This window comes from Epinephelus fuscoguttatus, linkage group LG11 (genome assembly GCF_011397635.1).
Source record: "Epinephelus fuscoguttatus linkage group LG11, E.fuscoguttatus.final_Chr_v1".
Taxonomy (NCBI): domain Eukaryota; kingdom Metazoa; phylum Chordata; class Actinopteri; order Perciformes; family Serranidae; genus Epinephelus; species Epinephelus fuscoguttatus.
Window position 1 is genome coordinate 31,768,614 of NC_064762.1, and position 22,704 is coordinate 31,791,317.

General features: G+C 39.9%; 1 protein-coding gene across 1 annotated transcript in view; it reads left to right on the plus strand.

Annotated features, from left to right (window-relative positions):
• The window catches only part of cd109 (CD109 molecule), a 37,638-nt gene extending 32,924 nt beyond the window's left edge, over positions 1 to 4,714 (plus strand). Inside the window, exons 30-33 of the mRNA XM_049590993.1 lie at positions 1,568 to 1,701; positions 2,870 to 3,026; positions 3,119 to 3,221; positions 3,805 to 4,714. Coding sequence (XP_049446950.1) covers positions 1,568 to 1,701; positions 2,870 to 3,026; positions 3,119 to 3,221; positions 3,805 to 4,010 — 600 coding nt within the window. The 3' untranslated portion in view covers positions 4,011 to 4,714. The remainder of the gene's footprint in view (positions 1 to 1,567; positions 1,702 to 2,869; positions 3,027 to 3,118; positions 3,222 to 3,804) is intronic.
• The last annotated feature ends 17,990 nt before the right edge of the window (positions 4,715 to 22,704 follow it).

Consider the following 22,704-nt stretch of genomic DNA (forward strand, 5'->3'; position numbering starts at 1 on the left):
GAGGGGCTGCACGATTAAATAATTTTATCCCATTAAAGTTAGAGGAGGACTAAATCGTAAGGTAGCTGCTGAGCTGCCGTAAGTCTCTAGTGTGCTTGCCCTATGGGCCCAACAATGCAGAAGATCTGTGAAATTTCATACAACGGAAATCAAGCTTTTTGACGTCTATCCACAGGCCCAGCTTCGACGCTGTATCCAGTTCTCTTTATATATCCATGGATCCAATATTAAAAGGTGGTACTATAAACACTGCACCCCACTGATGGTCAAGAGAGAATTGTCGCTTGACAATTCACAAACCTGCCATTTTTAAATGTCATATTGATTGCGACAGAGACTGTAAACACTCCACTGTGTTCCTTTTTTGTTCTGAAAATGTTGGCACGCAATCTTGTTCTCTGAACAATCAGTGAGGTGTAGACATTCCTATGCATCGTCTGTGGAGAGGAAATACAGCAAGAGCTGGATAGAGCAGTGAATAATGAAAAGGTTTTTCAGTTCATTTCTTACCGCATGGCTGTCCACGGCTTCCATCGTGTAAGCATGCAGACGAAATATAAAAAGCTCAGGAGTGACTATAGACAGTTTCAAGGCATCTTTTGGTTACTATGAAATGACGTTGTTCTATTTAGACTTCTGGTCTAGCCACTACGGCATGAGAGCCTATGAAATGCTGTACTTTAGTACTCCTGAACTGAAATACACACTCTGGGAAAATAGCAAAATTAGTTGTAGGACCTTGCTGCTCAATGGTAAGTTGTTCCCTTCGACAAGGTACAAATTTGATGTCAGAAATAAAAGTCTAACACTCCCTTAAGGAAACAAACCAGAGCAAAGTGTGGATTGCAGTGATCACATGGAAGAATTGGACACCTTTAGAAAACCCCAGGGTCTGTAATTCTCATTTCATTACTGGTAGCTAGCTAATCAGTACACATATCACTACTGTAACACAGGCTTAATGAAATCATCATCATGCTATGATGGCAGCAGGTTATTAGTTACATTGAATTACATTTTTTTGCAAAATCTAGAAAATACAACAAAACAAAATGAACAAAAACATAAAATCATGAATATATAATAACATTAATGCCAGAGTAAAATGTGAGACTAAAGAGTAGTGCAAATTACCTCTCATCATGAGCTGTCCCAGACGTTGCCACACTTCATTTTCTTGTTACCAAAAACTGGACACACCTGTAGCATACCTGGGAAATGAGCCTGAGGCAAGAAAAGAGCATTATCCAATCAGAGGCTTATTATGTTTGATATTATTCATGCTCCATCTGTCTGGGGAAGAATAAGCCACATGTGTACCTGAGCAATCGCTGCAGTCTGACCCACAGTGACCTCTGACGTCTTTTCTTGTAACACTGCAATAATGTGATCCAGTGATGGGTTTTTCCAAATGGAATAATCATGCAGTAAGTTAACCTGGTCTCTTTATAAACCCTCACATCAACATGACAACCCTTGTAGCCTGCATGAAGCTTTTAAACTGCTTGTTCCTTGTTGAAAACAATCTGGTCGTCCTCCTGTAAACGCACCTGTTCTTCATCCTCAGCTGAACGTGTTTTACAACATCAGAAATGAGCTGATGAGGAAGAGGCGACAGGCCGACCAACACGAGGCGTTTCATTTGTACGTCGAGTTGTTTGACACGGAAATACACTCAGAACATCTGTACATCTGCAGCAGGTGAGCAGGTTTATGTCTACTCACATTATGTTGGCATGATGCAACTGAATCAGCAACATAATAAACAGCACATGTGTGAGATCTAGGAAACCTTTATTATGCCTGTTTACAAATTATAAAACACAATCAGTAAAGTCAACAAGATAAACTATAAAAACAACAGAATCCACTGACTTTGAAAATTTACTTAAAATAAATGCTGATATGAAAGAATTCACTTTAAATATGTTATATGTATGTTATATGTATAACAATATATTTACTCTTTACTCTGTTAAATGAAGCTCCTGGTATATTTATGCAAAACATTTTAAATTTGTAATAATAATTATTTTTTAAATATATTTATTATTGTTAATTTCATTAAGTATTTTCTGTTAATTTGAATGTAATTGAATACTTTTTATGTTTATTTCTCAGCAATTTATTATCAGCTAAATGTTAAATAAAATACATCTATTTAGGTAATGTTTTAAATTAATAAGTTTAAATTAAGTTTATCATAGAATGAAATAATAAGATCATCAAAATTAAGTAATTATCATATTCATATTTATTTTACTAATAATGAATAAAAATAATAACAATAATAATACAGAATAAAAAGTTTTCATTTAAAAATAACGGTTTACTATATTGTAATTAAATACATTTTATTTTTAATTTATGAGCAATTTATTAACTAAATTAAAGATTAAAAATACAAATGAAAACAACCTTTTTACTGAAATTCAATCATTTTTTATTCACGATCGATTCGTTATCAACTAGATTTATATTTAAAAAATCTAATAAACAATACAAAAAAGCCCATTTAAAATAGATTTTTAAGAATTTTAAAAAATGTCACGAGTGGCTATATGACTAAAGTTTGTATGCTGAAATTAAGTTCTTATGCAAATAAAATTTGTTCAACTATACTGTATATATAATACTAGTAACTTAATAAAATTATTCAATAAAATAATATTTTTAAAAAACGCGTTATACAAATAAAGTTTGTAAAGTAATATTTTGTATTTCTTATAACTCTTAACTCTGTAACTTTCTTCTTTTGGACGTGTATTAAAAATGAATTCTTGTTCATTCATTGTAACTTGTGAATAAAATTTTAAATATATTTTGTACTGATGTAATACAGATTTTAATACTTCATGTTGTTCTGCAGTCTGTCAGAGGCTCTGGGTCTGAATGCGACAGGCATGGCCATCGTGGAGGTTGGTCTGCTGAGCGGCTTCAGCCTGCTGCCGGACGCCGACCTGACCTACGGCGTCATAAAGAAAGTGGAGACAGAGCCGGGGAAAGTCATCCTGTACCTGGACACTGTAAGCTCCACTGAAACATCCTCAATCATGGACACTCTGTGCTCTGACTGACTGACTGAGGTGAAAGACTAAAATATAAAATGTGTTTCCAGGTGACAACAGAAGAGATGTGTGCAGTGATTCCTCTGATGGTGGAGTATAAAGTCGCCAAAGTCCAGGAGGCAGCTGTTTGCATCTATGATTATTATGAACCAAGTAAGAAGTTTAACATCAATATCATCTTAACTTGTACTTTTTATGCTGTTTTATATGCAACTACCACCAATGCTTTTTTGTGCTGTTGTGGTGTAACAGGTTCAAGTTTTTATTTATTTAATCATTTTATTTCACCTTTCACTGATTTTATCACACTTTTTTTTTTACACTTTTACTTTTCTTTCAGTTGTTTTTACTCTGTTTATGTCTCATATTTGATGTTTTTGTTTTTAAACTGCCTCACTACAGAAAGAATTTCCTCTTGTGGGACAATAAAAATCTGAACTGAATTGAATTACAGACAAATTTAAGCTTGCCTGAAATTCCAAGCACCCCACTAACTGGTCAACAACTGTTCCCATCTGTGACTCCATGATTTGGTCACATTGTGTTTCCCACGCAAACCTAAGAGGCAAAGTCAAAACATGATTTTGTGCCCATTAGAAGCAACACATTTTACACAGAGTGGCTTTGTAAATGTCAGAAAACATTTACAAAGGACATGCAAACCCAACAGAAACAGATTTTTAAAAGTTGGCAGACTCATGTTGAATATCTGACCTCTGACCTTTCCATCCTCCAGGACGGAGAACGGTGAGGATGTATACATCAGAGTGGAGGGGCGAGCTGCCTACCTGCTACTACTGTGGTGACGACTGCAGTCAGTGCAAACAGGAAGATCATTATGGCACCAGCATTATGTTAAACAGCAGCCAAAACATCCAGATGACCCATTTAACACCTGCTCTGCTCCTCCTCGCCATCATCATCATCATCTTCGGTGTGTAAATGAAGATGAACAAGTGTCAGTTCAGCATTGTAGATGGATTCAACTCTTTGTGGAAGCTGTGTTTACATGCATTGTGTGACTTTTTTTTTATGCATTGTTTTTAGTCACCCGAAAACATCATGTTAAAGGTGTTAAATGTCTTACATGTTCTGGGTGTTGTTCTATGTTGGCTCTGTAATCTGACAAAAAGTTAGCTTAGTGACTCACGCAAAAATGACAGATTCAGGAGTGAAGTGCTATAATGCTGCAGTGAACCAATGGAAGTTTTGAATCAACCAGTTATGAGCAGACTTGTTGGAAAAGATTAAATTCAAAAAGGGTAGTATGCAATGTTTTCTATTGAATTAGATTTTGCTTGTGGTGGTGGTGGGGCGTGGGGTGATCTGTTTGTACAGGTTAGATCCAGCACTGCCGCTGGCGAAGGATTTGCAGGGTGCGCTTGCTAGTTCTTGTCTCATTTGTGGTCTGATTAACTGTACATTCATCAAATTCAGTGCTCTGTATCACCATCTTGACAGCAACTGTAGCTGTCAGTGGGACCTGTGTGGCATGGTTTCTATGGGAACGCAACCAGTTTCATGTAAGGAAGGTCAGAAAGACAAGAGAGAGACATGTCAGTTGTAAATGTGTTTGTGAAAGTGAGAGAGGGGCTCTGAAAATTGAAAATGAATATGTGGTAGGCAATAAATGAATGTATGGGAAAACACCGACTTAGCAGCTCTACAGAGACCTTTAGCCTCTTTTAGCTCATAGTTTTGGTTTTATGCTAAGCTCCGATAAACCCGCTGCACACTACCTGCTCAGCACCAAACAGCAGACAGACACAGTCAGAGCCTAGCTGGTGAACACGGTCCAGCATTTAGAAGATAAAAGCTCTATTTGCACTGTACTAATATTACCTGGGGACTTCTAGTAATTTGTAATAATTGCAGAGGTTGTCTGTGATCTTGATCCTGTGCAAATCTGTGTGTGTCTTGACTTTGATCTGGATATTGTTGTCAGTGTCAATGTTTGGACCTGTTTGGATCATAATATCTAATGTCTTATCTTCAGGAACAAATTTTCAGACATCTGATGATTTTCTTAACATTCTAAGAAGCTTAATAGGTTGAACCAAGCTTTAACCTGCTGCTCTGAACTTGTCAAAACTAATACAAGAATAAAAAGCTGTGGAGATCATCGTGTTGGTTGTATTTAATTCTATAAACCGAGAACTGTTCACTGTGCATGTGAACACAGCCACTGAATAATGACTGAACTAAATATTTTGTTGAATCATGTCGTAAGTTAAATTTGGAGTTTGTCTCTTCTTCCATGGGGACATTTACTATGATCTATCCAAGGAGATTCTCCAACATTCATTATCTTTTATACAACACAAACATGATCTGCTGGTTTCACTGTTTCATTGATTAAAAAGTTCCAGTCTGATGCTGTGTCTCAAATTGCGTACTTCTGTACTTACACGTAGTGTACTTACACTGAGTGCATAAATGCGTTCACACTGAGAAGTATGGAAAAATGCAGTGCACTATGAGTACCCGGATGGTGCACTCAAAACGGTCAAGAAGTTGAGTGTTGAACTATGGACACTTCTCACCCTCAGTGGTCGCCATCTGGGCTACGTAGCGAAAGGGGAGGGACCACTTTTCAAACTGGAAATGGCGGCCAAGGACTGTGCGACCGTGAACGTCACTGCATTTTATAAATACATGTGTTTTATGCACTAAGCACCACTATACTGTTGTCGGATATAAGCCAGCAGTATGTTTGTTGGGTTAATTTAGCAGTCTGTAATGATTTGGTACCGCGAACAATAACGCAAATGCTAATGCTAGTTTGCTAACTAGCTAATCTGTGGTCATCATTTCCGGTAAGTGCACAACAGCCATGTTTGGTTTGAGACAACACTACCCTGTCGAAATTCACACACTACGCCAATGAGTACACATAGTATACTATATGGAAATGTACTAACGGAAATATGTGATTTGAGACACAGCATGAGTTTCTTCTTTTTGTTTCTTCTGTCATGTTGGTTGTTTTAATTGTTTTTGGGGTGCAGAAAAGTTGTGTCAATGCAGGATAAACAAACAGCAAAAAAAGTTTTAATTGGTCCAACTTTTGCGGCAACAAAATGCCACAACATCGAGACATGCACTGTATCGGCCAATCAAATATGTGCAAGCACACACTAATAGAGTATTCTGTCATGTGAGGGGCAGAAATCCAGAGTTGTAAGATCATGTCTTGTATTTTTAAAAACTCCTCATCAGTGTTTAGGCATCTGGTGAGCCTTAACACTCAGATCTATTACTTAAACTGCACTTCTTGGATTACGTTCCATTGTCTATAGCAACATGTCACGCCTGCAGCACACATTACACGTGTTATATACACAGAAGAAGAAGCCAGGGTATGGTCTCACTTTGTTCTGTCCTTTACTTGACTGCTAAGCAAGTTGAAAGCAATCATGGTGCAGCTCTTACAGTACATGTCATTCTAGTCATCTAGTGTATCCAACCTAGTGCCTGAGGCATCATCTAAAGAGTGCTCCAGCGATTTAGCATTGCAATTTTGTGCCACTGTTGTGATTACAATGGATAGCAAATTTCAAAAAAGGATCAAAATCGATGCAGCAGAACCCATGATATTATTTTTTTATTACACACATAAATCTTTTTGGTCAAAAACTGGTACCTACATTACCCACAATGCAACTCAGATGCCAACAGGTCAGTCAGAGATTGTGGTGTGTTATGCTAGTAGCGCCTAATTTATCCTGAAGCCTCTATCTTGCAGCAGAGGTAGGCAACGGGCTATGGAGGCCTGTAAGATCACTTTTTTCTAACTCTACACCTACACCCCCAGATTGTTTTACTCGTCAGACAGCCTTTAGACTCAACCAATGCTGACTCAGCTGACATCACTTAAGGACACAGCTCCTTCTGGAGACACTAAAGGCTTTACACTCCTTCTAAAACACATGCAGCAGTACTCACTAACACCTGGAGACACACTGATGTGTAAAATCAGTGGAGTTTCCCGTGAACCATGATCTTACAGTCATCTGTACATTTACTGTGCACATTAACCTCACTTCAGTCAGACTGTGATGAAATGAACTGCCGGAGCACGACATGAAGACCTCCCATAAATCTGCATACTAAAGCTGGTGTGCTGCCTCATGATAAGGGAGCACAGTAAATCAAAGTGATGGAAGCATAAACATTTAACGATGACTTCAAAGATCCTGCCGTGACGGACAGCTTGAACTTTCCAGGTGAGAGAAACAGCGAGCTGAGCCCAGAATATTCATCCCAAATGTGAACAATAGGAACAGGTGGAATCGATACTGCCGGCATTTATCTGCCCTCTGGCTTTTTATGGCCTCTGACATTCTGCCTTATTATAGCTGACCTCCACTCGCGGTGCACAATGTCCTGCAGGTTGTCTTTCACTCAGAGCTGGAGACAGCATGAGACGTGTATGTCAAAGAGTGACCAAAAATGGGAATGGTACGGAACTGTTCCAATGGTACCATCCACAATTTTTCACAGTGGAAACGGAAAAAATGTGTATTGAACTGAACCGTATCGTACAGCTCTGTGGAAACTGGGCTTTTGACTACTAGAGTGCAGCAATACCCCAAAACAAATCAAAGTTGGATACTAAAAGTTCATTCTAACTGAAGAAAAGCCTTGTACTCTGACATGCTGTATATCCAACACAACCTTTGTAAGCCACTTGTTATTAGCCTGTCAGTGGCAACAACAAGCTCTGTGAGTGGAAGTACGCTGACAGTGTCCAGTTGCCCTCAGTGTTTATATTGCAGCCTGTTTCCACCTACAGCGCTTTCTCTCGGTAGTGAACCAGTTTCCAGAAAGTATTTCAATTAGTCATCTAGATACAACAACATGGAAAATAGGGTTCAGGTTGAAAATACTGATATTTCACTTCAAGCCGTCAGTGTTCTGCCCATATCGCTCACAGTAAAGCTATACTGTCACTGCTCCTGTTTATATAGCATTTCATAAACCACACTTCCACCTCAGCATCCACCTAGCACCTCCGAGATTACTTTCCTCTAAGGAGGGGAAGTTATTGTCGTCACATAAAGGCTGTACATATACAACATTTACATTATTATCCCATAATGTAATTCCTTGCACTCTGGCTGACTGGACTGTGTTTGCACAGATGCACATGGCATTAAACAAAGAAAAAAATGTTGAAACTTGATGTTTTGTCAAAATTATGTGATACAGATCTGAAAAATATGAGATGCCATGTGCGTCTTTACAAAACAAAGAATCAGCTTTTATAAGCCTATACAACTGGGACACATTAAAAACCACATTCATTGGGAATATCACTGAAATGATTAAATGACTGGCTGATCAACAGAAAAACAAATCAACTATTTTTGTAAGTGATTGATGATTGAAGTCATTCTGTGGTTTCAGCTTCGAAAATATGAGGATTGTCTACTCTCCTGTCTTTTATAATCAATATAAACTGAATATCCTTGGGTTTTAGGGCTGTTGGTTGGACAAAACAAGTGTATTTCCAACATCATCATGAGCTCTTGGAATTTGTGATGGATATTTTTCACAATTGGAGTATGATTTTTGGACATTTTATTGACTAACTGTTCATAAACAAAAATGCTACCAGCTCTGTGAAGCTGTACTGCATGCATGCTAACATTTGTTAATTAGGCTGATGGGAATGTTGATTACTCTTATAGGTGTTTGGTCAGAAACCAAAGTACTTATCAAAAAAACTTGAAGGTTTGAACCAAATTTCATGGCAAACCATTCAAAAGTTGTCAAGATATTTGACTCAAAACCACAAATGTGAAGCTGCTGGTGGTGCCGGAGGAAAAGTCGGCGGTTCACCAAAGTCCGTGGGATTCATCCTCTTGGAACATGAATGTCTGTATAAAATTTCATGTCAGTCCATCCAATATTTGTTGAGATATGTGAATCTGGACTGAAGTGGTGGACCAACCAACAGACCAACATGACAATCTATACAGAAACTCTGGAAAAGCACAAACTTGTGCTGTGTAGCATTCCAAGCTGGGAAAACAAAAGCGTGAAACTCTCACTTTCTCTGTAAGAATGGGATGGATTGTTTTGGATCCCACAGTGAACAGATCAAAACCACCACGCTGGACCGGCGCGCTCATCGCTCAGCCCTGAGAGTGTATCAGATCCTGTCAGAATATAAACACGACTGCAGAGGCAAAATATTTCCTCCACAGAGCTCTTAACTCCAAACACTGGGCCTTCAATGCATCATCTGTCAGCAGGGCAGAGCTGCACCACATGTACCGTACACTGAGTCAACACATGCACTACAGACCACTCCGCTCATTCTCATGGACATCAAACAATGCAAGAATGTCACAATTACACAGCACCAGCGCTACCATATTTCAAGAGAGAGATGAGTCATTAGAACTTGCAGCTGCCGACATCTGGGTTTAATCAGCAGTCGGTTCTGGACCAGAGAGGTTGTTTCTATTGGATAAAAATCTGACAATACTCTGAAAAGCAAAAAAAAGAAACTCACATCCTCCTCTGAGGACTTTTAGTCCCCAATCAGAAAAGAATAAGTGGAAGAAAAGTGGGGAGATGTGATTTTATTTTTACTGATTGCATGATAGAAATGATTGATTATGTGCACGGGGAGTCTTAGAACTTCATAGTCTCTTGGATCACCCTCAAATATACTTCAGTCTGTCCTTAATTCATGTCAAACCTCCTTGAATGCAAGGACATATACTCATGTCATATTACATCCTCTGTCTACTTTAAACAATCCCTTAATTGTTTACCTTTCAATATAATATAACATGTAGAGAGACAGTAAAACCACTATCTCAGTAGAAGAGCTACCTTCTACTCACCAGATGGTTTACCCACAGGTGTTTTCACTTTTTACCTGATCAGACCTCTCCTTGATTGACTGACATCTCCCTGACTCTGTTGTCAGCTTTGGTGTGCACCTGTTGAACATAATTACCCTCAGATCTCTGCCCACCTTCAACCTTCACAGAGATCTAATCAGAACAACTGAAAACACCTGTGTGGGTGCAGAAGGGTTTTTATGAGGCTTGTGTCTTCAATCCAGTAAGGTAAAAAAAAAAAAAAGTATTTTTGTACCTTTACACAGAGGTGGGACTAAGTCACTGTTTTGCAAGTCACAAGTAAGACTTGTGTCTTTGCCCACAAGTCCCAAGTCAAGTCTCAAACCAAATTTTTATTGGTGTAATTTTTCCAACTGGTGCTCAGTAATGTAATAACAGTTTTCTTGGTTCTGTTCTGCAACTTGATTGGATGCTGTTGGACTGGCTCATACAAAGTGGTTTAAAGGGTCAGCTTGCTGGGAATGAATAGTGTTAATGGTAGTTGAATCAGGAAATGAAGGGAAATGAATTGATTCTTTACACACTTTTTAAACAACATACTGTTTAATCTTTGTGGGGAAGGTATCAAGTATTTTTGAGTCAGAAAGTCATGAGTCATTGCTGTTGTCCAAGCCAAGTTGCCATTTTTTTTAAATTTTGTCTCAAGTCATTAAAGTTGTGACTCGTGCCTGACTCGAGTCCATACCTCTGCCTTTACATTAATTAATTAATTAATTAATTAATAGTCAAATTGAGTATATATTCAGCCCAGTTGGTAGAAGAAAATGTTGGCATTGTAATTTGCTGTGAACCAGAAGATAGGTTATATTTGCACGTTTCATACCTACCATATCAAGGTTTCTAAAGCTACGTAGTATATGATCTGACTTTGTCATCTGGAGGTGGAGAGCATGGTGGATGGTGTGTCGCCTAGGCAAGGTGCCTGCAAGACTCCTGCTCAAGACCAACAAACAACAAAACAGGTTGTGATTTAGCGAGTCATTGCTGTATTTCCAGCAGCCTTTCAGCCCCCAAATGTGGGTGTTTTTAGTGACCCCTTGCTGTGTTTCCAGCTGCTTTCAGGCTTGAAAAGTGTTGACCAGGACATTGATGTTTTTCCTGATGGAAGAATGCATGAAAGGCTGTTGATTTCTACAGAGACATTACGCTTTTGCTGCCAGTATAGTGACACAAAAAGCAGATGTTTTTTTTTTTTACAAGACCTCATTCTGTTTCCAGCTGGGATGATGGCACAAAAAGTGGTTGTTTTTTTACCAAGACATTGCTGTTTTTCCTGCAGGGATTGCGTCCCCAAAGATATGATCTTTTCCTAACCATATCCAATTGTTGTTTGTGCCTGAACCTTACCACACATTAACCACAGCATTGTTCAAAAGTAAAGTAACAAAGTATCAGCTATTATAACATGCAAATGTAATGTGGTTTGCAGAAACGTGCAAAGGGAACATTTTTTTTCCTGGCGATTGGGTTGATATATTTGAGACAATCAGTGAAGGCAGGCTTTCTCTTTATTTTATACATGTATTGAAATACAAGGACACTTATTGAAAGTTATTGAATTTATTTATTTAACTATGCTTTGGTGCTATTTTAGAGCATTATTTGTTCATGAACATACCCATTTTTGCAGTAAAAATGTTAAAATAAATTTGAACAAATCTAAAAATAGGGATTGGATGATGACTGACAGTAACCTTTATATGTGTCTAAATGTTGTTTCTTAAAAACTGACTAATAATTCATATTTTTGACCCCACTGACACCGCTGTGGTTCCCAACTCCAGCAGTGGGTGGCAGTCTTGCTCAGGGAAAGAAGTCCCAGTGTGACCTTCTCCAAACGACAACTTTCCATGACACAAAGGTAACAACGGGAAACTTTTTATAGAGGCTTTCACATGGGCTGCGTAAGTTGAGTCTGTGTGAGAGTCGAGCCTCTCTGGCTGCCACTGTTAATGGGAGGCAGATGGACCTGGCCCGCACGCTGCAGACTAATGAGGGAAATATGGAATCAGTGGAGGTTTCACACAAGCAGGCGGGCTGGATGCTGGCTGATTGTATATTTTGCTCTGTCGCTGTCAGGCACAGAAGGGGTGCTGATCCTGTTATTCTGCTCAGAGTAATGCAACTTGACATTTAAAGACTGTAAAAAACGAGGCGCCATGTTGGATTATAATTAAATTAATAAGACTTTAAAATGTTGTGATTCTACATTTACATCTCAAGTAATATTCCAGCAGATAAAAGGGTGATAATCTGACTTTAGAGCACCACAAGCAGATTGTAACACAGATACTTCCAACAAAAAAAGTGGTCACGCAGTGCACAGTAATATGGAAACAAGCTGATGTTAACTGTAAACTGAGCTGATTCTTTACAGCCCGCTTTGCAGCCTGAATGTGGATTTAAACTGAGCCACATTCAAAAGGCAGAGCTCCATAAAGCAGCCCCTGGAGAGGATGAGGTCAAAGCTGAGAAACTTGTTACACAAGCCTGAAAGCTTCAGTTTGAGACTGTGACAAGACAGCACACACACTAATGTTTTCTCTGTAGTGTGTATAGGTAGACACACACACACCTGTGTTCAAACTACAGAGTGTTTAATGACAGGAAGTGTCTCAGCCTGACAGTTTGACAAGGAAGATGATGTTGAAAATTACCAGCAGGGGTCAAATTAGCATTTAGGGGTGTGTGTGTGTGTGTGTGTGTGTGTGTGTGTGTGTGTGTGTGTGTGTGTGTGGGCAACCCTAAAGTAAGCGTCGCCCTGATTCCCTCAACAAAAAGTCACTTTTTTCCATCAGATTTTGGATTATTGCAGAAAATAATCTCTGTGGCAAACAAATGTTTATGATACATACACGTTTTGTTCAGCAAGATGATCTTCATATATGAACACCACTTACATGGTTTTTGAAGCATGATTGCAATCACCAGAAGTAAAAAGCCAAAGATAGACTATGAATAAACACCACTCGAATAACTTCAATGTCACCGTCAGAGTGAGGCTGTAAAGCCATGTTCACCGTGATGACATTCTGTAGTCTCACTTAGCCACTTGTTAGCAACTGCCTAATAAAACTATAGTAGTGCAGTTAAAAGTAAAACATTTCCCTCTGACATGTGGTGGAGGAAACATAATGTCACATACCCAAACCTTTACACAGTGCTGAAAAACAAACATGGCCTTTACACCTGTTATTTTAAACCTGCAATAACTGACTTTTTTTGGCCACATGAGGGCATCAGAATCAACTTGTGAACACGGCGCTGACATATCGTCATAAAGTTGTTGGCAAATATTCACTTATTTCCACATCCCCCAGTTACCAAGCACCATGATGATTCATTGGGAATGGTGTTGTGTCCATCTGATGAATGTAAGTCCCATATTCGCCCTCTTTTAGCACTGTTTTTAGTCTCCACTAACGCCTGAGAGAAATATCTCCCTCTTAAGCAGCTGAACGGTCCACTATGTTCACCAGCTAGTCTCTAATTGTGTCTGTCTGCTGTTTGCTGTTGAGCAGGTAGTGTACGGTAGGAATTCACAGTTTTTTTTCTGAAAACAACGCTATGAGAGTGGTCAGACAGATAAGGACAGATAAGTTGTGGGCCGGACTGATAAACATTGAGCTGAAACTCACTATAAAATTCCATAAAACTGAGGGGAGCTGCAGATTCTGCTGATAATTCTGTGGAGGTTCATCACCACCACAGATGCATTTCACACTGTTAGCAGGCAATAGAAGTATTGATTGAAGTGTAGTGTGTCTTGCAGAATATGTTTATCTACTACAAACCACCCCATGTTATTTGGCTTAAATGCAGTCTGGAGTTTGGCTACTGAGAATGATTGCAAGCATTTTGGTACCCTTCTGCCCCTGGAATACCAATAACACTTTAAAAAACATCTATCTGCTTGTTCAAACATATGATCACAGCTGTATGATGCCTTCATTAAGAAGACATGGGAACAATGAAAAATATTATAGATGTTTTGTGGGTCATCCTGACACTTTGGAAACTTTTGGAACTCCACAAGAGTTTAAAGTAAAGTTCTGAGGGTTTGAACACTGCTTGTCTGTACGGCTTGAGTTTGTAAAGAAGGAGCCACCAAAGGTTTTCTGCAGGAATGGAAAGGTTTGTCAAATCACAATTAAAAGGCAGCAACTGATGATTTAGAAATACTACTCTAACCCTGGCATCTGCCTCCTAAACTGACCTCGTTTATGATTTCTGCAACAGACAGAACAAACCAATAAGGCCAAGTTCAAATTGATGATCAGTCCAGCTGACAGTTATGTGTTTGTAAGTGTTGGCTTGTTTAGGGGTAAATCTGTAACCTCAGACCCCCAAGTGGCTCTTTATTCTCAGTCTTGAACACCAGCAGCCAACAGAAACTCCAATCAGCCGGCTGTGATGTGGACGTCTGAGGGATGGCCAGCTGATCAGTGGCTTGAATAGGACCTGGATCAGACCAGCACACTCAGGATGTGATCGCCAGTTTGTTTTCTTTGGTCTCAATCAGAGTGGAAAAGTTCGATCTTGTTGTTTGGCTCTTTCAGCCTCACACTGACCAATTACAAGTAGACCACAGCTTGTAAATCAAAGTAATATTTTATTTATTGGACAGAGTTTTGGTAATAAATCATCATGAGTGGTCAGACTTTGGGGTTGTTTTACGTCAAACCCAAATTGATCTCTGTCAAACTCAGGATGATCAGCCTGTCTCACATAAAGAAGTAGCTGAATGCTTTTGGTCTACTTGGCTTTCTATGCATGATGAGTAACTCTGTAAGACATGCAGGGGCTTTATTTTGTAGGATCTGGATGGCTGACTGAATGTAACACTTACTTCAATGCAAGTTCTGTATTGGAGAGCCAGTTGAAGGGAACTCCTCAGTGGCAACTGACCCTTTGCAAAGCCCTGACTCTTTGCGATGGTCCGTCAAGCTGTTAGCATGGAGCCCATACTGTCACTAACTGCACTACCTGAGGACTATTATAACATTTTTGGAAAAATGAAAAAAGCAATTTCAGACAGAGAGAAGTAGACAGAGGGGTCTACAATATGTGATTGAAGGATATATCAAGTATGTCAAACTGACTCAGCAGCAAAAACACATTAAAAGATATAGACTGTTAGTTGCTAAAGCCACATTAGAGGCTACTGATGACATTGTAAGAGTGAATCCCTACATTACTTGCGATCGAGACTGAGACAGTGAATATAAACGGAAACTTAACCAATATTTAACCAGCTGTGTGGCATCACAGTGTGTGCAGATGAACAGTTTGGCTTCCCACCATGCTGCTAGCCGCTGGACCTTCACAGCTGGACGGGTGGGGATCTCCAAGAAAAAGCCAAACAACGTTCATCTGCACACAATGTGATGACACACAGCTGGTTGAATATTGAGTACAGCAGGGTAGGTTTATTCAGTGTTATAATCATTAAAAGCAAAAGCAGCATGTGTATACATTCAGTAGGCTATATCTTCAGTAGCTGGGTAGCTAACCCTACACTTTTCAGGGTTTGATTTGGATTTGAAACAGGGAAGAAACATATATCTTTTTCCAACCTCTCCAGGTAACAAGTATCATTAATACAAGACGTGCCCCAGGTTCAACATTTCGCTCAAAATCCACAAAACCAGCCTGAAAATGAAGAGAGTCTAAAACGACTGCATTAGAGTCAGTTTTGTCGGATCCTTATCGGAGCTGGCCAAAGCTACACGATGATTGCCCAGTCTGTGCTCAAGGGCAGTACTTAGCGAAGGGTCAATTCAGGACCACAAAATTGCTTTCTAGACCAAAAGTACTCTGCTATGATTAATATTTTGTTTAACATGGTTATTTCCACATAATATTCAAACAAATCAACGCAGATCAACTGTTTCTCCCTCATGGACAAATTCTGGATCTGGCCTCTACTATGCCCACCACCACTGCTTGTGGTGGGTTTCACTTTTGCCAGCACTGGCACAGTGCAACTAGCAGTACTTTGACCAGTGAAAGAGCAGTACGTATAAAGATGGCTGGAGTTAGCATTAGAGGAAACATCACAGAGATTCATCCATATGTGTTTAAGCCTCAGTCAGACGCAGACTCAGATGAGGAATCTCTTGTGCACTAAAATCAGCAACTAGCAGACATATCAGAATAATAAGTGTAGTTAGCATCTTTTATTTTTTTTACATTGTTTGTTGGCTTGTTAGCTTGTAGGCTAACTGGCAGTGGCTGACACAGTGTTAATGGTTACATACAATGATAAATACCATGATGGTTTTTTTGGTAGATAGTTGAAAGAAGCTCCAGGGTCTGGTTTACATCCAAAAAGTACACACTCTAACATGTTTGCTGTCAATACTTTCACTATGCTTATGCTAACTCTGCTCTATGTTCTGACAAGTCCACTCTACGCCAGAGGTTTTAGGTTTTTGCCAGTGCTGTGTTGTAATACAACATAAAAAAACAGTCAGATTGGCTGAAGATGTGTGGGTTTCTTTAGCTATTTTTTTTTTTTTTTTTTTTTTTTGGGCATTTTGCCTTTATAGATAGGATAGTTACAGTAAGTGTGAGGGGGGATGGCATGCAGCAAGGGGCCACAGGCTGGATTCGAGCCCGGGCCTCTGCGGCAACAGCCTTGTACATGGGGCGCCTGCTCTACCCACTAAGCCACCGACGCCCCAGGCTGAAGATGTGTTTGTCATGGTGATAGCACCCATTAAAGCACGACAAGTCAGGATTTGGTTGTTTTGGCAGATCTCCATAAACTAAAGAGTCAGCTATTTGTGTTCCCTGCATGTAAACCACTTTGTATTAACTGTTTTAGTCAGTCTGCATGCATTAAAAACAGTCTGAGTCAAACTATAAATGTGACCCTTAAACTTACTGCAACACTGTATCCACAGAAAAGGGTCTTACTCCTTTACTATTTATGTTACAGTGATGTAAAGTAAGCTACAGTTCATTGAGACTGTATGGAGCATTTATGATTTTGGAGTGATCCTTATAAAAACAGCAGAGAGGTTCTTTTATGTTTCCTGAGAACATTTGATCATAGAGCACAATGAATCTGACACGTGGCAGCAGAGACGCAGTTTGTTGATGGAACGTGTTCCTCAAGATCAGAAAAAGAGATTTAGGATTTAGGGTGGAGAACATGTAAACATCAGAGAAGTGGTTCAATGTGCTGAAGAGTGACTAATGATTTATGCAGCAAAGTTATTGTATTGGAAATGATTATATTGGGGTGGATTTCTGTCTACAGGCTGCAGCTGTTAGAGCACAAGAACAAAGGTATTAAGGGTCCAGTATGTAGGATTAAGGGGATGTATAGGCAGAAATGGAATATAATGTAATAAGTATGTTTTCTTTAGTGTATAATCACCTGAAAATAAGAATCATGTTGTTTTCATTACATTAGAAAGAGCTGTTTTTATCTACACAGTGAGCAGATCCTCATCCATGAGACCTCCATACTGCATTGCCATGTTTCTACAGTAGCCAAGAATGGACAAACTGAACACTGGCTCTAGATAGGGCTATTCACATTTTTGTGTCGGCCACCATAGTTACAAACCGCTCTACAATGTAAGCGTCAGAAAAACCCACTGCTTTACTTTAAATCAAGTTGTTTATTTTGCTTTTGTTTATTGACCTCTTCAGATAATTCAGCCTCTGGTAAAAACCTCCTGAATGTCTAAGTCTTAAGTTATATGAGAAAAAAGGTGAACACCCTTAGCAGGTGCTGGGTGTAGTAGAAACACTGATTTGAGACGTGAAACTGCTTTATTCAGTGTTTTTACCGGTTTAAATCATCTGGTGTGTTTGTTTTAGAGAGGAAGAGACTGCTATGGATAACTCTGCTCCCGCTAGAAAAGTTTCAACATGGTTGCTATGTGCAATCCTCACCACTAGATGCCATTATATCCCCCTAAATCTTACACACTATTCCTTAAATTGGCATGTCACTGGTATGAAATCTTCAGATCACAGGTGTCAAAATGTCTGGCTAAATCTGGACCAGATTACTTTAATGTAAATAATATGCCAGAGTGTATAAAAAGCTTCAAATAAGAGCTTATTTTGTCAAAACAAATTTCAGGGTTGGGTTCCCCATACCCCTTGACACAGGTCCAGGCAAAGACCCGACTGACCTCAAATTCTAGAAACACCCCTGTGGACACCAGACATGTGCATCGCTGCTGCAAGTGGCCCTTGGCCTCATGTCATTTTGTAAAATTGGTCCCTGGGCAAAGCAAGTTCTGTATCCCTGGTTTAATCTGTAGCACAGTATCATATTTTATAAACTGATCATATGTTTTGTTTGTAAAATCTAAAGCTGTTAAGTAACTAAAGCTGTCAGATAAATGTAGTGCAGTAAAAGTACAATATTTCCCCCTGAAATGTATAAGTATACAGTAGTATTAAACAGAAATACTCGAGTAAGGTGCACGTACCTTAAAATTGTTCTTAAGTACACTGCAGTAAATGTACTTATTTGCTTTCCACCACTGATTCTGAAGATCTCATGCTTTTGACTCATGGCCCAAAAACTCTCAATCTTTCCAATATGCGCTGCAATTCGATCACATTAACACTTTTCACTTCAAAACAGCAAGTTTCCGTTGTTGTGTGAGGAGACATTAAAGTGATAACATCCACCAAAGCTGCAATAAACCTCACACGGAAAGATCTTTGCTTTGGCCGCAGACCAGGTGTGATGTCATGAGTGGAAGCTGTCTCTCAGGAAGTGCTCGTCTCAATCGTGACGAGTCATGGAAAGTCTGCTTGATCATCATCCCGCTGCTCCCTCTCTGCTGTTAAAGCAGCTTACTCATAATAACACAGTCTGGGGTTAATGATTCAAAGGGGCCCGAACACCACACTGCGCTTTGTTTCCACTACGCTAACACATCAGGCTGTACCCCATAGTCTGATGGAGGAAGTACTCATATGATAAGTTCAAGCAATGATGATGCTGAACTATTGTGATTTTGTACAGACATTCATGTTCCCCTCAGGATGAATCCTACAAACATGGTGATTCTCTGGGTGTTGATCCAACACCACCAGCCGGTCAAAATTTTAGCTTATCCTGAGAGATGTCCCGACATTTACTAGCCAGATTGGAACAACCTTTTCTACAGGCATCTGTGGTTTGCCAAGAATCCCAGCAGGTTGACACATGTGGTGTCGACTGAATTGACAACTATCAGATATAATTAATGTAATTTAATGTAACTGACATTTACACACATTTAGGAGGGGCATAGTAATTTTATCAGAAAGTTACTGTAGATTGTAAATCAATAAAAAATTCAATAAAAAATTATTGACATTTCACCCAGAAGCAGAAAACCTTTAGCTTACTTGTTTGCATCATGTTGAAAGTAAAAATCTGTCTTTATAGCCTCTAATGTGTTTCTGGTATGAACCCACCCTAACTGTTAAAGTTTAAAGCCTCCCCCAGTATACAGTGAAAAAGCTGTACGAGCAGCTGCTGGTGGAGCTGCAGGGAACCCAGCGTCAGAATGATCAGAGGGGAGAGGCTGGTATCCATCTACATACAAGAAGAATGACTGTTGTTTAAATGTGGAGACGTCACCTCCCCAAGAATGTTCATTTATTGCAGTTGATGTAAGCAGAAAGTGGAGCCATGATTTATGAATGGAGCCATAAAAACCAGACAGGACCATCTACAACAGGATCCAAACCTCCAGTGACTTAAGTGTGAAACAATAGGTCAAAACTTACTATATGGCTGGACTGTGAATGAAATAGAGGGCTTTTAATTTGAAAGAAAGGGCATTCACTCAGATGCTGACGTTGCCCCTCTGTTGTGGTCCAGCCCAAAGATTAATGTAAACACATATTAAAATGAGGAACAGTACACTCAGACAAACTCTCACAGCAGAAGGGACCTGCTTTTTTTTCTCTGGAGCTGTAGGCTAGCCATCAGCACCTCTATGGAGGGGGCACCAACACAGACCAATAAGATCATCCAGCCCGTTCTCACTCCCTATCATCAAATACCACATCTCTGTCAATGACTTTGGTGTCAGACACCAACACAAAGAGACACTCTTCATGGCAGTATGATATGCAGGCTGATGCTGCCAGCAACTGCCGTAGTATAAAGAGTGAGAAAGTCCCTGAAGGGAGGGTGGGAGTGGAAGTGAATGGTCACACAAACACCAGACTTGCACCCAGGAGCCTGTTGTTTGTGTCCCGTGACAAACCAAAAGGCAATGGAGTTATTTTAATAACAGCGTAGTATGCTAGTACATGTAGCATGCTACATTAGTAATGTATGTCACATGACATATTTCGTGACATGACATCGTGTTAGTAAGAACCGTATTTTTTTTAAGCCAAACCATGATATTTTTTTCTAAACCTAACCTGCTGAACTTGCTCAGAAGCTGTTACATGACCTAATTAACAACAATTTAAAGCAACTCTTGCATTTCACACAGCACTTAGAAAAATTTGAACATCCACAACTCCCGCCTTCCTCCAAAGTCCCATCCTCCTCCTCCTCCTGCAACTCCACCTCCCTCCAAAGGCCTACTCCCCCCTCCTCCATTACATCCTCATTACGTCTATGATAGACGTAAGCCTTGGCATGGTAACATTAGATACACGGAGGAGGAGGGCGAGTGTAACGTTACAAAAGCAACCCCGGAGTTTTAAAACTCAACCGGAGTCAGTGATGACTGATGAGTTTTAGAATAAGGTTACAGTGCTAACGTTAGATAGTAATGGTAATGTTAGTAGTAAGTGGAAACGCACAAGGAAGATAACGTTAATGTTTCAGAGGCTATGCTACAGTAGGCTAACGTTAGCCATTAGCAACTGGATACTGTGTTGTCATATATAACGTTATGAACTGAACTGAACTTTTTTATTTGTCATTTTTATGCGCAGCACAAAAAACAAACTGACATTTCGCATACCACAAGCAAAAACAAACAAAACATTTACAAACAATTTGTGTAACATAGCCTACAAGAAAGAACATATAGTGCAATAGTAAGATGAAAAGGGTCGACATTTCACAGTCAAAAACTGTTTTTGACTGTGAAATACACAAATTGTTTGTGTATACACCACAGAGCTTACCAGATGATGCAGCCTCCCTGTCTGCTCTATGTAGTGTTAGCCTCCTTAGCTCAACACCAGCGTCTTACACTATATGTTACCATTCATCCGTGTCTCAGTGAACACAAGGACGCAGCAGTCCCTCACTCCTCACTCAGTACGTTTACATGCACAGTTTAATTCCACTTTGAATCGGAATGAACGGCCATTCCGATTAAAAGTGGTCATGTAAACAGTCATTCCGATTGAAAATTAAATCCGATTAAAGGGGGTGGTTTATTCCGTTTGTCATTCTGAATGAAAGAATTTTGTGTGCATGTATACACTCATTCCTCTTTAAATTCATTCCGGTCTTTCTGCGCATGCTCGTTTCCTTGCCCTTCTGGCGTGATGACGTATATAGCGCGCGTAGCAACGGGCTGCATAGCAACAGGCTGAGATAGAGCAGTCGGACTTGTTGCACTCACCGGTTTCTATTCGCCACAGCACGGTCTTCTATCTCCCTTCTTCGACATTCTACCTCTCTTCTCCTCCTTAACAGACGAAGCATTAGCAGAACAAGGTTGTTGTCGTACTGCTGCTTCAAGAATATAAGCAAAACATGCCCGAAAAAGGCACTAAGTGCAGCATCGTCAAACATCTTGTTATCCAGAGCGAGGACTACAGTATTTTCTTCCGGTAAGCGTAAACACGTAACATCCGCTCTGCCCCCTATCCAATCAGAAACCTTCCCTGCCCCAAACCTTGCGCAGACCTGAATAAAGGCGATTGAACTGATCTCCCATGTAAACCCTCATTCGGAATGAATATTTCCCATGTAAACTACCTGGAAAGACTTTAATTCCGAATGATTTCATTCAGATTTATTTCATTCTGAATGAGAAGCTATCATGTAACCGTAGCCAATGAGTGGATCCCCATTGTCGGATGTAATCCATTTTGTGTCCACTGAGCAGACGTTCGTCAGAAGGTCACTGGGAACAGCTGGTTTGATGGGGTTAGCTGTTAGCATAGAGCTAACCCCTCCGCGCTTCCCCCGCTTCCGTGTCTTGTCACAGCGCTGCCAGCGTCTTCCCTTTGGAACAGCTCCAGGTGAAACCATCATCATCTCAGGTTACTAGTTTATATCCACAAGCGTCCCTGTTACTAGCATATTTGTTGTCTCACAGGATCTGGGGTGGAGGGTGTGGGGGGGATGTTACTCGAGCGGTTACGTCTGTCAGAGGCCTCCACGTGGGGAAGACAGACAGGACAGGAGAAAACTCCTACCAATCATTGCATTCGGTCCAAATGCAGTGATAGGTTGGAGTTTTCTTAGAACCATATGAGAATGGTATAATTATGAGTTTTCATCTCTGGTGGAATTCACTTACATTTTAGTGTGCCATCAGCGTATTAATAGCATTTTAACCTAAACCAAGAAAAGTGTAAAATTTCCAGAAAGGTAAGTGTTACTTTAAGTAATGGTGTTGGGGCAACAAAGAAATTGGGCACTGAAATGGCCAAACTGCTGATAGTAGAGAGAGGGGCAGTCTGCTTTAAGTCATCCTCCTCCTCCTACATGTTCAAAGAGGACAGGTTATAGACCCTTTTACTGTTAGTCAACAGTATTATGGTTTTGGTGGGTGGGGCTTTGCTGGGGGCAAATCAGT